Genomic DNA, 15491 nt, shown 5'->3' on the forward strand with positions numbered 1-15491 from the left:
CTGTGCACAGCACGAGCATTTATTGGCCAAATTATCAGCCCATCGAGCTGATATCAGATACAGTAAATTTTCTTTGTATTGGAACCGATCTGATACCGGACCAATGCATCGGTGCACCTCTACAAAAAATAAAAATCAAATTCTACATGTTTGATTAGGTTTCAAAATTTTGGTAGGAAACTATGAAAAAAAAAAAAAAAATCACAGAAATCACTGGCTAAGGCCTAAATCCAGATTGTTGAAGGAATAAACCAGCTTTTGACAACTACCAGCTTTTGGCCTCTTGTTCTCGAAGTGATTTTCTTAATTTTATTTAGTTCTGTTTAATAAAACTAGTTCATTCAAAACTGAAAAATCAATTAGGAATTTAGAAAATAAAAAGCTTGTTGTCCTCTTCCAATGTATGAGTACAAGTGAAACACACAGGTGAGATCCAACAGGGTAACAAAAAAAACAAACCACCCCAAATGCCAAAAAACATCAGGATGTCGACCACAAACAATCAGTTTAATTCATTAACTACAGTTAACACTTCCTGTTTGAATAAATTAATTTTAAACCTACCAAAACATGCTTTTTCATTACATATCAAGCACAATTAACAGCTTATTTAGCTAAAAAATTTAAAATGCTAATTCTCCAGGCTTTTAAAATTTGAATTTCCAACCAAATGCAGCTCAGCGCAAATAGTAAATTAAAAAAGTGATCTAATAAATATGAATATTATTCACTGTTTTGCAACAAAATAAAAAGGAAAAATTAATGCTCTGAACATATATACGGTAAATTACACAGATGTGACTTTTCCTCAGCATGACCCATCACTCCAAATCTCCAGCCCCCACCCCACCAGGCTCCCCACACTCCCCTGGCCCTCCCACTCCTCACCCACAGCCCCCCCCATACCCCTTAGGTGCCTCAGTGCCAGGACCCAGCACTCCCTGCCCTCTTCACCACACCCTGGCCCCCCCCACCGCAGCACCCAAGGCCCAACTGTGGTGACTGCTGTGGCAAAAGCAGAGGTAGGAGCCTGGGTCCCTCACCTCCTCTGTAAGCAGCACAGTTGGAATGGAGCCCATGGGGAGGGAGGGAGGACAGAAGATGCAAGCTCCACGATTCAGGTTTGGGGCTCTCCACTCTGCTGTCCTCCCCTCTGAGGCTATGAGGCACCGCAGGCGGGAGCACCGTGCTGCCATGGCTGTCAAGCTGAGGAGCCCCCTGCCTACCTGGCAGCAGTGGGGGCAGAACTGCTGTGCCTCACCTTGGTGGCCATGATAGTACAGCACTGCTTCCCATGCTGGATCCTGCCCGCAGAGGCAGCTCCAGCCCCAGCCCCAGCCCCAGATACCAGCCCACTGCAGCGCCATGGCCTGCTGAGGGCGCAGAAATTGATGGGGGCACATGCCTCCCTGACATGTCACCTTGCCCCCTCTCCCCTTCATGCTGCCCGTGCACCACCCCTCCCCCTCACTCCCGCTTTCACAGACTTACTTGGAGAGAGTTACAGGATCCCTGTTTATCACAACCCAAACTGCTGATGTTGTGACCCTATCTGGGGTCGCAATCAACAGTTTGGGAAACACTGATCTAGTTGCAAAGCAGTATGTTTTAATGGATAGCAATTAAATGAGAATCAACTAGGAATAGGGAATATAACAACAGCGCAAATGGCAACAAAGGTTAGAAATGATGATTTAAAATAAAATGAAGTGTTTTTAGCTTGCCAATTTAAATTAGTAATTTATAAACATGATTTAAGTCCACCGTGGATAATCCAATAATAGCTACGCACTTATTCTCTGACTAACACTAGTATTCCAATTCCTATGTCCCATCCAAATTGGGCACCAAAGGCTAAATTCCATGTTTCAAGACTAAAACAGCAATTTAGTTGCACACTGAAATAGCAGCCGTTTCAGCAGCATTTTGGAAGATCAAGGGGGAGGGGGAGAAGGAAACAAACATATTAGCCCATCAACTTCAGCAGAACAAAGTGAGAATTTTCCAGAACCCTAGTTTCAGGGGGGAAAATACCATGCTAAACAACCTCTTGCCATATTCTGAATGAATAGCACCCCCTGTCTGCCACGCACAGACCTACAGTCTGTATTGTAAGTAAATTCAAAGTGTAGTCCATATAGTCAGATGCAATCCATTCCAACATCATCTCAATTTTCTTCAAACCATTCCTTGCTTCCTGCATCTTGTTATAGAGCACAATATAGGTTTTCTGTTAATGACACATTCAACTAAACAACAAAATTATCTATACCATAACCACTTTTATCACGTGTTTCTCAAAAGCACAAAAAAACGTATGCCCCCTCTACGTTCTTGTGCAAGACATAAGCATCTCCAAGATTCCAAGCAGAGCTGGAAAAAATTTTAAGAGCTCAGAGGTTTGTCCAGTCTTAGACAGTTGCAGAGACTTTAATAACTAAACTTGAGACTGAATCACATTTTACTCTCTCACGTTTAAAAATACCTTCCCACTTTTTGTATGTTCAGTGAGTCCTGCAGGAAAGACCTGAAAACAAAAGCCACACAAAGGATTTAAAAATTAAAACTAGTTTTACCACCAACTTCTCCACTTTGTAAGAAACCCCATGATTAAAAAGTATGCATAGCTGTAGAAATGCTAACATACCAATCAGTTAGAGAAGTGACAATAACAGTGTTATTATCTGGCTGTGCTGTTATCAGAGACAGGGAGTTTAAAAAAAAAAAAAAAAAAGGTTTTATGTCATGCTGAAGATACCCTTTGCAGGTGACCTGAGCTACACATACCAGAGCTCAGGACTATGGACCAAACATGATACCAACACCATACCTTCTATATAGTTATATAAAATAGCACTAATGGCAAATTCCATTGCAAGTCAAAATGTTTGGGTTTTTTTAGTGCATAGTGATATATGTCAAATGATTTAACAACCCAGATTTAAAAGCTCCTTTCAATGCTACTGAACCCGAATACATCTTACAGTTGTAACTAAGACTTCGTATTTATTATGCAAAATGTTTCCCAAAGCAGGTTTGATAGACATGTATTTGCATAATACCAAACCAACAGTCACTAATACTTTTTTTGCAATGTGACTATGCAAAGGAATCCAGATAAGGAAACTGTGCACTGGAAAAAAATGCTTTACTTTTTAAAAATATTTCCTACCTGCAGTTCAAATTGAATTGACACTTCTCACTAGAGTATCTTCAATACATTCCCTTTTTTCTGCTCAGAGTTTCAAAGGAAACTGCTTTGAGACATGAAACTGAACTTTCCCTCTCCATTCTCATGCATTTATTGCAGTATTTGTTTTGTAAAGCCTGTAAAACTCCTACTCAAGTTGGAGGCTTTCCAGATGGGGATGGAAAACACTAATGGAGCAGCATGCCTTTTACATACTAGACTGGCATCTACATGCAGTGCACAGCAATAAACATTACCAAGCCACTAGATCTATTGTTAACCTGCAAGCTCTAATTCTAGACCAGAGAAAAAGCAGATTTTTTAAAACAAAAGAGATGGTTTAGCTGGAGACAAGTCTCATAACTCCTTTCCCTGGGGTCTGAACACAAAGCACCAGCAGCATGCACATGAACCTAAGCTGAAATTATGATTACTATTATTACTACATAAGAACTGCCATTTACTGGGTCAGACCATTGGACCATCTTCTCCACATGGACATGGTTCATTTCATGGACACCCTTGATATTTGCCCTTTCTGTGCACAGTGGGAGATGTGGGCGCACACTCACTTGGAGGGCACCGACCTGCAGCCCTTTCACTGCCTCTGCCGGAACTTTCCGCTGAGGTTCTGGCTGCATCACTTCCTCCAACTTTTCATTTATGCACTTCCCATCCATAGCCCCACCAAGTCCGCAGACCTCCTGGTCAACATCCTTTTGACCCTATCCAAGTTAGCAATCTATCCGAGCAGCAAGAAGGCTCTGGTTTGGGGGACTCTCAGGGACTGCAGGGCTGTTTTTCTGTCCCTGGTCCATTCACTGGGCAGTGTCCACTGGCTCCTTTGACTCATTTAAGAGCCAAGGGGCACTGTCCTATGTGATCTTTTTGATGTCCCCCCTTGGAGCACTTGTTTTAAACCTTTGACCTTCACTCCCATTCCTCTTTTGTCTTTTGTTTACCTTAAGTGATCAGTGATGGGTCCTTAGTGGCTCCCCTTAGCAGTAGGGGCTTATAGCTCTACTTTGATAGGCTTTGGCCCATGTTTTAGAATGGCATATGAAAAAGCCCATGTTACACATGGCATACTTCAAGGACACCCCTGACACTTGCTTCTTCTACAAGCAGAGGAAGTCCCAGACGTATGTCTACCAGGAGTGTGCCAGCCTCCAGCCCCTTCATTACCTCCTCCAGGACCGCCTGCTGAGGTTCTGGCTGCACTATGCCCCAAATATTTTTACTTACACCCTCCGCACCTGTGGCCCCACCACATCCCAGGAACCCACCTCCTGGCCCTAGCCAATCTAGAGAACTACCTGACCAACAAGGAGGCTCTGGCAAGGGAGACCCCCAGGGACTGCAAAGCCACTTTCCTATCCCTTGTCCAGTCATGTCTCCAGGCAGAATTTCATAGCGCTGGCTCCTTGGACTTGTCAATCTATTTGCATCCTTCAAGTTAGCATGGGTCTTAAGGCCCATGTAGCTAATTAACAGCCCCTACTATGTGGGGCTGATGGGTGAAATATACAACTAAATTTCTTGAGACAACCAAGACAAAAAACAGGGTGGGAGTGTCGTGCGAGTCAAAGGGTCAAAACGTGAGAATAAGTGCTCCTGAGGGGAACACCAAGCAGAGCCCGCTGGGCCGTGCCTACCAGTCCTCAAAGGCATCCAAGGAGCCAGTGGATGCCACCCATTGGTACTCCACCCAGAAACACGTATGGAGCAGTGAGAGGAATGAAGCCCCACAGTCTTGAACTTGTCTGAGGGTCAGTGAGCACAGGCTAGTGCTCTGCTCAGTATTTGCCCTTGGTGCACTCATTCTGAACCTCTGACCATCACTCCCATTCCTATTTAGTCTTTATTTTGTCCCAAGAAATTAGCCATTACTTTCTCAGTGGCCTCCCTTTGCAAGTGAAGCTTATAGTTCTCCTTGGCAGGCAATGGTCCATGAGCCCTTGAAAGAAACACTCTCTGTCCATGGGCCCAAATACTGAGACCTCCTGGGCAATCTTCTCGTGGTCCTGGCCAACCTAGTGAGCTACTTAGGAAGAAAGCTCGGGGGGTGGGGAGACGGAGACTCCGTCTCCAAGATGGAGACCCTTAGGGACTGTAGGACTGCTTTTCTGTCTCTGGTCTGTTCATATCTCTGGACAGTTTCACTAGACAGTGTCCACTAGCTCTCTGGACTCAACCCAGGGCTAATGGACATTGGCTGGTGTGCTCTGCTCCATATCCCTTCCCCCCAGTGCACTTGTTCTGAACCTTTGACACTCACTCTCATCCCCATTTTGCATTTCTTTTATTCCATGAAATTAGTTACTTTCTCAGTGGCCTCCATTTCTAAGAGGGGGGTTGGTTATATCTTTCAAGCCCATGATCCCTTGAAAGTAACTAACGGGTCTGTCCCTGGTCTGCTCACATCTGTGTGTAGAGTTTCACTGGGCAGCATCCACTTGCTCCTTGGACTCATCTGAGAGCCAGTGGACATTGCCCAATCTACCCTATGTGCTCTATTCTGTCCCCCCTCACCCCTGGAGCACTTGTTCTGAATCTTTCCATCCCTGCTTATTTTTTCCAAGTGTCTGGAAGAATCAGTTGCCACACACTGGGTAGGCCCCTTTCGCAACAGGGTAGAAACCCATGCTATGGCACAAGCCCATGACTTTTCTGCGTACCAGACAGGACTATGTCACACAGTGGCAGAAAGCGGGTGCTGAAAGGGAGAGCGACTAGGGTAATTCCCTTCCCTGTCTCCTCACTGCAGCCCTTTCAGCAGCATTTTGAAAGATCAAGACATAAAGGGAGGAAAGGAAAAAATAAAAGCTCATCAACTTCAGTAGAACAAAGTGAGAATTTTCCAGACCTCTATTTTCAGGGGGAAAAAACCCCATACTAACAACCTCTCACCATATTCAGAATAAATAGCACCCCATGTTTGACATGTACAGACCTACAGTCTGCATTGTAAGTAAATTCAAAGTGTAGTCCATACAGTCAAATGCAATCCATTCCAACATCATCTCAATTTTCTTCAAACCATTCCTTGCGTCCTGCATCTTGTTATAAAGCACAATATAGGTTTTCTGTTAATGACACGTCCAACTAAACAACAAAATTATCTATACCATAATCACTTTTATCATCCATTTCTCAAAAAGCACAAATAAATGTATGCCCCCTCTATGTTCTTGTGCAAGACATAAGCATCTCCAAGATTCCAAGCAGAGCTGGAAGAAATTATATGAGCTCAGAGGTTTGTCCAGTCTTAGCCAGTTGCAAAGACTTTAATAACTAAACTTGAGACTGAACATACAAAAAGTGGGAAGGTATTTTTAAACCTGTGAGAGCAAAATGTGATTCAGTGAGTCCTATGGGAAAGACCTGGAAACAAAAGCTTCACAAAGGATTTAAAAATTAAAACTAATTTTACCACCAACTTCTCCACTTTGTAAGAAAACCCATGGTTAAAAAGTATGCATAGCTGTAGAAATTAAGAAACGCTAACATACCAATCAGTTAAAGAAATAACAGTGTTATTATCTGGCTGTGCTGTTATCAGAGACAGGGAGTTTAAAAAAATATGGTTTTATGTCATGTTGAAGATACCCTTTGCAGGTGACCTGAGCTACATATACAGGACTACTGACCAAGCATACCAACCACACTTTTTTTTAGAGCCTAGGAGTTATATAAAATAAGGCTAATGACAATTTCTACTAGAATTAAACACTGTAAGAAGAAAGAAGCATAACTCAACACCCTGCTTGCCAGACATCTTTGGGGTAAATACACTGCTCCAACTTTTACCCAAGCCTAACTTGCAGAAAATGAAAAATGAAATGAAATTTTCCCAGGCAAGAGATCTTACACTGCCTTCCTGTAAAATATGAATTTTCATTTCTACCTCAGAGAAATTTTACAATTTTTGCATTCCCCTATGCCTGAGGAAGGGCATGTGCCCCCGAAAGTTTGTAAAGAAAGAGTCTGGGTTTTTTTTTTTTGCAACTGTCTAGTCAGTCTAATAAGAGAGATCACCTCTTGCACACTGAATGAAGTCAAAATGATTTTTTTGAGTAGATACAGATATGATCTGCCCAACGATTTAACACCCCAGATTGAAGAGCTCTCTCTTGGCCTACCAATCCTGATCTGACAGCTGTCACTAAGGCTTCGCATTTCTTCTGCAAATGTTTCTTAGAGCACCTATTTTCAGAGGATGAGGCCCACACTGACCCACTCAGGAAGTGACAGCAGTGGCTTCATCCCCCCCCCCCCCCGCCATCCGAGACGGGGAGTTAAATAAAACAACAAAACGAGAGATGAGAAATGCGGTTTGGTGCCGTGCTGGGGACCTCCCTTACAGATCCGTGCACGGCACACCAGGCCGGATGCCGCCCCAGGGACTTACATAAGCGGCGCCAATGACACATCCCAACACCCCCCCGGCCCGGGCCCACCGCCACCGCACTCATACCTTGCTCCTCCCGGCTGTCCGCCGCCATCCCACCGTCGCCGCGAGGGCCCGGGGGCTCGGGGCCAGACCTAGGTCGCGGGAGCCGCCGAGGCCCTAAGATGGAGGCTGCTTCCTGGGCGGAACACTCCCCCCACCCCCCTTTCTACCCACCATGCACCGCTTTGTTTACGCTCCGCGCGTCACAAAGCCGGGCGCGGACGTCACTGCGCATGCCCGCAGCAGGGAAGGACGACGAGAAGGTGGGGCGTCGCGCCGGAATGCCGAAGGTGCTAATGTCATCGCGCCCACCCGCTTGTGGAAGGCCTGGGTGGGCGGGGCGTTGCCGCTACGCTCATCACGTGGCTTCTCCTGTAGCTCGGCGCGGCTTGGAACCCTCTTCGAGTCTCAGTCACTGCTGGGGGGCGGGGCGAGGCGAGGGCTGTGCGTAGCCTGCGGCCCTAAGGAAAGCCGTAGAGGCTGCGCAGGCGCAAAGGTGCAGCGTTGTCTGGTTTACGTTATTCTTGTATTTGTAGGATCATTTCAACCTTTCTACCACGTACCATCAATAATAGTAAAAGCGTTCAAAAAGCCTGATAACTTTTAAGGTAGTTCACTCATGCAGGATTTGCAAAGCCCAAGCCACTCTCAAGGAGTTTTAACCATATTTCAGGTTTGCAAGTCAGCACTTTTTTAGGACAGCTTCCCTTGAAATAAAAAAAAGCCTCAACTTTGATGACCCACTTCTCACTCACTAACTGGCGAGTTATAGTGAGCAATATAAAGTAAATAAGATGACTTATTTACATGCTTATTTGCGCACTTATTTGCATATCTTTCCATATATGATAGTTTTTCAGCAAAAATGATAATTTTGAGCTAATTTTATATTTAAGACCTGGCAACGCTGGGGCAGACCTAAGGTGTTGAATAGGGGTGGTGCACATGGTGAGGTGTCTCTGGCCATACAGGGCAACACACAGTTTTTCTGCATTTACAAAGCTAGAGGCTTTACTAATACCTTTGGGGCACTAGTGTTCAGTTTAAATTGAAGCAGAAACCAATAGGACTGGACTGCACCAACAAAACCTGAATTTGCTTTGTCCTCTACCACATAGAAAAACTCCACCAGCACCACACTAAGCAAATGTGGTTTCGTTTCATAGTTACAATTAGATGGGTGTCTTTTTTCCGCCCCCCTCTTCAGAATTGGAAAACAAGAGCTAGCTTTCCTGAGTGCCCGAGCTGCCGGTGCTCCCCTGGTTCTTTCTGCCACCGAGTGAACATTTGTAGGTCAAGTCAAAACCAGTTGGCAGGGCTGTGATGTAGAGGCTAGAGAAGCAGCTAACAGTCAGCTGACTTGCCAAAGGAAGGCTAGCCTGATGGGTGAGATATCCTGGCCCTTAAAAAAAAGGAAAGAGGGTGGTTAATACCTATGCAAGGAGGAGTTTACAAAGAGTCAGGTAGATTAATTACAAGAAGCCATGAAGTTGGTTGACTCCCTCACTGCTGCCTGAACCAAAATGCTGCCATCACTGCCAGGTAGTTGGTTTTAAACTTTCGGTGGAGCAGGAATTAAGAGTGAGGGGGAAGCGGCTGCACCACTGCACCCCCACCCCCTGAATCCACCTCGGGGATGGCTCTGCGGAGAAGCAAGGAAGGAAAATGTGCAGCCTTCCAAGGTGAAGAAGGAGCATGGTGATGCTGGTTTGGAAATGAGAGGCTGTGTGGAGCTGTTTTGGGTTGTGCAAGGCTGTAGTTATACAGAGCGTTAGTAAGCAGCATTCTGGAAGAAAGAGGCCTCATGACCACTGGATAACTCATTAAGAAAAAGAAAAAAACCCACGCTAATGAGCAAAAAAACACTGAAGGGAATATGAAAGCAGCAGCCAAAAAAGAAGAACTCATTAATGGGACAGAGATAACAAGCACAAGTGCGAAAACTTGGCTAACAAAAGAAGTAGAGATGAACAATTAGAGAGAGAGAGAGAAAGAAATGAATTGGCACAAGATGGGGGAGGGCATGCAAGTATGAAAACAAGGGTTGCACAACCTGTCCCTTGTAGAGACCTAGACAAGCATGGATACCATACAGTGTCTCTACCTGTCATGTACAAGCTTCACTAAGTTGGACTGACTGTTAATCAAACTAACTGGTGCACTGTCTGACAACAATAAACCTTTCTGGGCTTTTGCTACCGAGCAGGGATCCCAGTTGTGTTTTCTGCCTCACCTTTGGAATCTGGAGGCTGGCTTGCTAGCCTTGGCCTTCCAGAGCATGCAGGTGTGACAGACTTACCCAATCAAGCTCCAGCGTGTCCAGGCAAACTTGGCATGGTAAGGGGGCACTAGGGGATATCACAGCCACCCCTAGGATGCTGCCCTGTTGCACTGGTTAATTGAGCGGCCCCAGCTGCTGCTTCTCATGCTGTGCCTGGGGCATCCCCCCACCCCTCCCGGTTAGTGCAGCATGCCAGCTTGTAAGATGCCGGATAACAGAACTTTTACTGCACATGAAGGACAAAAATGCCCTGTAACATTTGCCAACCAAAGCCTCATGCCCAATGAACTCAGTACCCAGCTCATAAATTAAAGTTCTTGGCCCTTAAATGGGCCATTACTGAAAAGTTCCAGGATTATTTATACAGAACAACATTTCAAGTATGGACTGACAACAATCCGTTAACATACGCTCTAACCAGTGCCACGGTGAAAGCCACCGGGTATCGCTGAGTTGCTGCTTTAGCAGACTTTTTGTTCAGTCTCCACTATCAGGCTGGATGTAAAAATGTTGATGCTGATGTCCTGTCTCAGGGCATCTTACTCAAGCCCAAGAAGTGCTACAGCCAGAGGCTGTTTGAGGAATTTCCCAGCCCTGGAGCCATTACACCATGTTGACTCCTCTGGCGCGACCTCAAATTCCAGCGGCCAGGTGATGAGCCAGCCAGGAGTGTGATCCCGATATCCAAGATGTGCTACAGGCTCAGAGGGGAGGGACTATTATGCCGCCTTCTGACCAAGTAGACATTCCAACAGGCCAGCTCCTACTAAGGAAGAAAAGAATGCTACAACTAATAAATAGCGTACTGCATCAAGTAGTACAAGGTCCTGAAGGACAAAAAATGCTACAGCTGGTCCTCCCCAAAGAACAAGTTCTGCAGGCTCTTCACAACAACTTTGGGAATAGACTGGACTCTAGCTTTAGCGTGAGAGAGATTTTTCTTGCCTCATATGGCTGAAGACATTAAAAACAAATACCAGATCTGTGAGTGCTGTGTAAAGCAAAAGACCCTGCCATCATGTACTGCTTACCTACATAATATTCAGATCTCGCATCCACTCGAACTAGTTTACATGAATTTTCTTACCATAAAGGAAGACGGAAATCAAAAAAGCAACATCCTGGTAATAACAGACCAATTTACTCCTTATACCCAGGCTTTTATGAACTGTGACCAAACCACCAAAAAGGTGGCTAAAGAGTTGTGGAAGAAGTATTTCTCCATCTTTAAACTGCTCGCCTTCTTACATTCTGATTAGGGCAGGGATTTTGAAAGCAAGTTACTCAAAAAGGTACCGAGTGTGACAAAGATACAGGAATCCTGTACAACTCCCTATCATCCACATGGGGATCCCTAACCCAAATGGTTCAACAAAATGCTACTGAACATGCTGGGGACCCTAAGACAGGAACAAAAGGTATCGTGGGGCCAATGTTCCCTCTAAGGTGTAAAGATCTGCGAGTGTGCTGCTTTGGTCCGTGAGTGCGCCACTTTGGTCTGTTTCCAAATTGGTCCTACCTCCCCCTTTCAGCATGCTCCGCTTCGGTCTGCCACACAGTATAACAACAAAAGATGATACTATAGCTTTTTATTTATTACCAACGGTAATATCAATAACAAGTAAAGGAGAGAAGTGAGAAAGCCTGGGTGTTGGAAGGGGGCTGGCAAATGAATGGCTACTCCTCCACATTTCTTGTTCCATGCTTACTTGTGTATGATAATCCAGGGTTGGCCCCAAATTGATTCCAGTTTTCAATAGCAACCCTCAAGGCTTGGAAATTGCCATATTCCAGCCTGCATACATGCCCAGCTCTCTTGCTGCCCAGCTCTCTTGCTCCCCACCTCTGTGCCTTGCTGCAGCCTTTCAAAGTGGCATGGCACCATGTGTGTCCTGCTGCTGGGCAGACCAGGCAGAGAGGAGGCACATGACGTTGGGGCTCAGGGCTTAGCTTGCCCTAAGGGGCTGGGGAGTGGGGCAGTTCCCCAGAGCTGGCAGAGCCCACTTGGTGCCCAGCTCTGTCCCAACCCCAGCCCCTCTCCCTGCCCCCACCTCACCTTGGGGAGGAGCTGCTGCCTGCCTCATGCCACTCTCCCTCCCTGCGGGGATGCCAGTGCGGTGAGGAGTGGAGCAGAGTGGAGTGGCCCCTGTGCAGCCAAGCAGTAACTTACCACCGGTAAGTGTCCTGTGCCAGGCTCAGTGCCTCTGCCGCGCTCCGGGGGCACACCCAAAGTTTTCAGGAAGCCGCAGTCCATCTTCTCTCCAGGTGGGCACGCAGCATTAAAAAGTTACTGTGTAGCAAGATTTTTTATTGTGTGTGGCTGCACATGTGCACAGCTTAGAGGGAACCTTGCATGGGGCCAACATCTGTCTTTTTTCGTGCATGCCTACAATTCAACGAGAAATGATGCTACTGGGGTAAGCCTCTACTTCCTCATGTTCAGGAGGCAGCCTCAGCTTTGTACAGATCTCTGCTGCAGGGTAGAAACAGCACTTATCACATGAGCAATATGCCCAACAACTGAAGGAAAACTGAGGTGGGCCTGCCACTTGGCTAGAAACCTAACGAGCCATAACCAACTAAGACACAAATGAAATTATGATGCCCAAGTCAGGGAGGAAGGACTAACCCCTGAAGACTGGCTGTTATTAAGGAATCTAAGTCTAACTGGGAGACAAAAATCACAGATTGCTGAAAAGCCAAGCCTCATGTAATACTCAAGAAAATAAAAGACTTACCTGTATATAAAGTGGCCCCTAAAAGCAGGCCTGGATGCCCCCAAGTACTGCACTGCAATCTGCTACTACCTATTAATAAATTGGTTAGTACCAGGCCCTCTGAGCTAGAACTTCCTCATAGATCCCCTTGACCTAAGAGACGGACCTGGTCTAAACAAAAGGACATCCGTTTGCCTACCCTGCAGAGGGAATAGACTTTGACTCAAACAGTGATGAGTGGTACCCCTTGGAGTTCAACTATAGCCCAAGACCCACCGCTCCTGAAGGAGAGGTCCAGGCAAACATGGTGGGGGAAACCCTAGAACCTGGGGACCACCAGAGTGGGGACCCTCAGCAGGGGTTACCCCCAGAAACTGAGCACCCTGCCTCCATGCCACTGACCCCAGGGCCCTCTCACTTCACTCTTGCCTGACCACCCCATTCTTCCATCTGCAGACAAGGCACACACCTATGTGTACCTGGGCTACACAGGCTTCTGCAGTTTGTACATAAAGAGTGACAGCAACCATATACCACTGGAGAAAAAACTCTGCACACCTCAGAACAACACCTGTTTCATTGTCCCAGATGTGCCACATGGTGAGCTCCTACCCACCCTGCCTCAACAGTATCTTTTTCCTCATCCTTCCTTAAGACTCACAGTTTCTGTCCAGCACTTGCAAGCCAATTTCCAGTTGCTGGTGCTTCAGCACAGTTCAGTTGTCACACGTGTCCACACCGTTGCCTACTCCCAGAGAAACCTCTATGGCAGCTGGCAGAGGTGGGGTAGGAGAGCTGACTTGCATGGAAAGGCTGTGAAGGATGTTCTACTCTCAGTGGCAGATCTCTACCCCCTCTGTATTCCAGCAGAGCTTTGTATGCCCCTTGAGCTATGGGATGTGACTGGGCATGTATATAGAATGATAGAAGATTTAAAACATGGAAAAGTGCCTTCTTCAGTGCCCTGCCAAAGTAGAGGCGCCCCTGCAGACTGCTTCCACAAAGCCATGCCTCACTCACCTTTGCTGTGCATACCACTCTTCAGGTGAAGGGAGTGGGTGTCAGGATTTAGTGACTCAGACCCAAGCCTGTGGGTTATGTTGCTTGTAACCTGGCTATGAGAGACTCAGTAACAGAAGAGCGACTTGATTCAGAGAGAAATTTTCCTGCACCTTTGGTGGGGGGGGGGGCTAATGATGGAGGTTTCACTGGTTGAGGGAAGGAGGTTACTTTATTCATCATGAAGGTTTCACTTATGTTTTCTACAAGAAAGGGCAAGTGTGAAATTCTGGCAAGAGGTGTGATGGACTGCTACACCTGGGAGGGTTGTTGCAAACAGGTGACTCCGTTGATGAATGCTGAGACTTTTTAGTGTTAAGGTGGATAGAACTATGTGAATAAGTGAGCCCCCAGAAGAGGAGGGTAATCTCAATAAACTAGACAGAGCAGTGGGTTGTACTTTTTTGACTTTAAAAGTGGGAAAATCAGAAGTAGCAGTGGAGGTTGTTGTTGATCTACTCTAGGTAAGATAGTAGGAGCTCTAGCTTGCAGCTATGTACTTTTTACCTTGTGCTACTCTTGTATTGTTTACTTGGGCTTTCAGCATTACTTTTTCCCTAGGAAATAGGTGTCTTGGGATATTCTTTTTTTACATACATTTACACTCTTGTTTTACATTAAGGCTTTTTGAAGTAATGAAAAGACAATGCAGACCCCTGAATTGAGGTAATTACACCCAGTTTGGGTTTTTGTCTGCATTCTTCCTGGGGTAGCTGTTTCATCAGAGTAAACAGGCTTTTTTACCTGTTTCCCTGCCATGTAGGAGGAAAGTGAGTTATATCTAGCTACTGTGAACTACCCTGGGCTAGCTGCACATCTGTCTTATCTGTGATCCTGGTGCAATTTCCATCAGTATACAATGGGGAATATGCACCTATATATCATTTCACATCACATTATTGTTTTTGAGACTTATTTTTCCTGTGCTTCTAATAGATCTGTCTTAGCTGCAATGGTCCAGGGAATATGAGAAGCAACTTCTGTTTATTATATCTTGTAATGGGACCAACAAAGTATTTGGGAGCGATGTTAGATGACCTTTTGGGAACATAATGCCCTTCCTCAGGCCTGGGAAGGTACAGCTTCAGCTAAATCCTAGATAACACAATGACCTTGTTTTAATAGTGAGAGGCAGTTAGCCACATTAGTCTGAAGTCAGTCAGAAGGCAGGGTAGATATGCACCTTTTTATAGACTAAATAAAATATAGATTAAGAGTGCAAGCTTTAATGAACCCACATTCACTTTATCAGATGATATGGAAGGACATGCAGAAAGAGTATAAGGAGAGAGAAATTAGAATACAAAAGACAAGGAGAAGGTGGCAGAAGAGAAATGGGGGAGGGACAGTGCTAGGAGAGCAAAGAAAAGGAGCAGTATAAACCCATAAGAATAAAGGGGGTCAAAAAAGCTAAGTCAGGTAATAAGATAAGAATCCATAGTCCCTGCTTAAAGCATGCTTAACACAGTCCAGTTTGTGGATGATTTCTTGTTCCACAACCTTCCATTCAAACTATTTAAAAAAAAATGGGTTTTTTTGCCTGAAAACAGCAATCCTGAGGTCAGCCATACAGTGTCCAGGGAGGGTGAAGTGTTTTTCCACAAGCTTGTGTCTTTCTGTAGCTGATATCAGATCATGTTCTATTAAGGCAAGAATGAATGAACAGTGAAGTGAAACAACAAAAGAAAAGTTCCATTAGATGGCGCTGCCAATGCAAGTCAACCAGGCTGGTGTTTCAGTAAATTGATCACAGAAATAACAGGGTACTGTGCCTGCAGAGGGGATGGTGTG

The 15491-nt window shown here is 45.6% G+C and overlaps 1 protein-coding gene across 7 annotated transcripts in view; it reads right to left on the reverse strand.

The window, feature by feature from the left end:
• Window positions 1-7814, reverse strand: part of YTHDC1 (YTH domain containing 1) — a 30971-nt gene extending 23157 nt beyond the window's left edge. For 5 of the 7 annotated variants that reach the window (XM_019534198.1, XM_019534197.1, XM_019534196.1 and 2 more), the window contains exon 1: window positions 7668-7813. In XM_019534198.1, coding sequence (XP_019389743.1) covers window positions 7668-7695 — 28 coding nt within the window. In that variant the 5' untranslated portion in view covers window positions 7696-7813. Of the gene's footprint in view, window positions 1-7667 lie in introns of all 7 variants that reach the window. The other 2 variants (XM_019534193.1, XM_019534194.1) reach the window with 2 other exon arrangements.
• Between the last annotated feature and the right edge of the window lie 7677 nt (window positions 7815-15491).

Source organism: Crocodylus porosus, unplaced genomic scaffold, assembly GCF_001723895.1.
Source record: "Crocodylus porosus isolate Cpor-Errol unplaced genomic scaffold, CroPor_comp1, whole genome shotgun sequence".
NCBI classification, from domain to species: Eukaryota; Metazoa; Chordata; order Crocodylia; family Crocodylidae; genus Crocodylus; species Crocodylus porosus.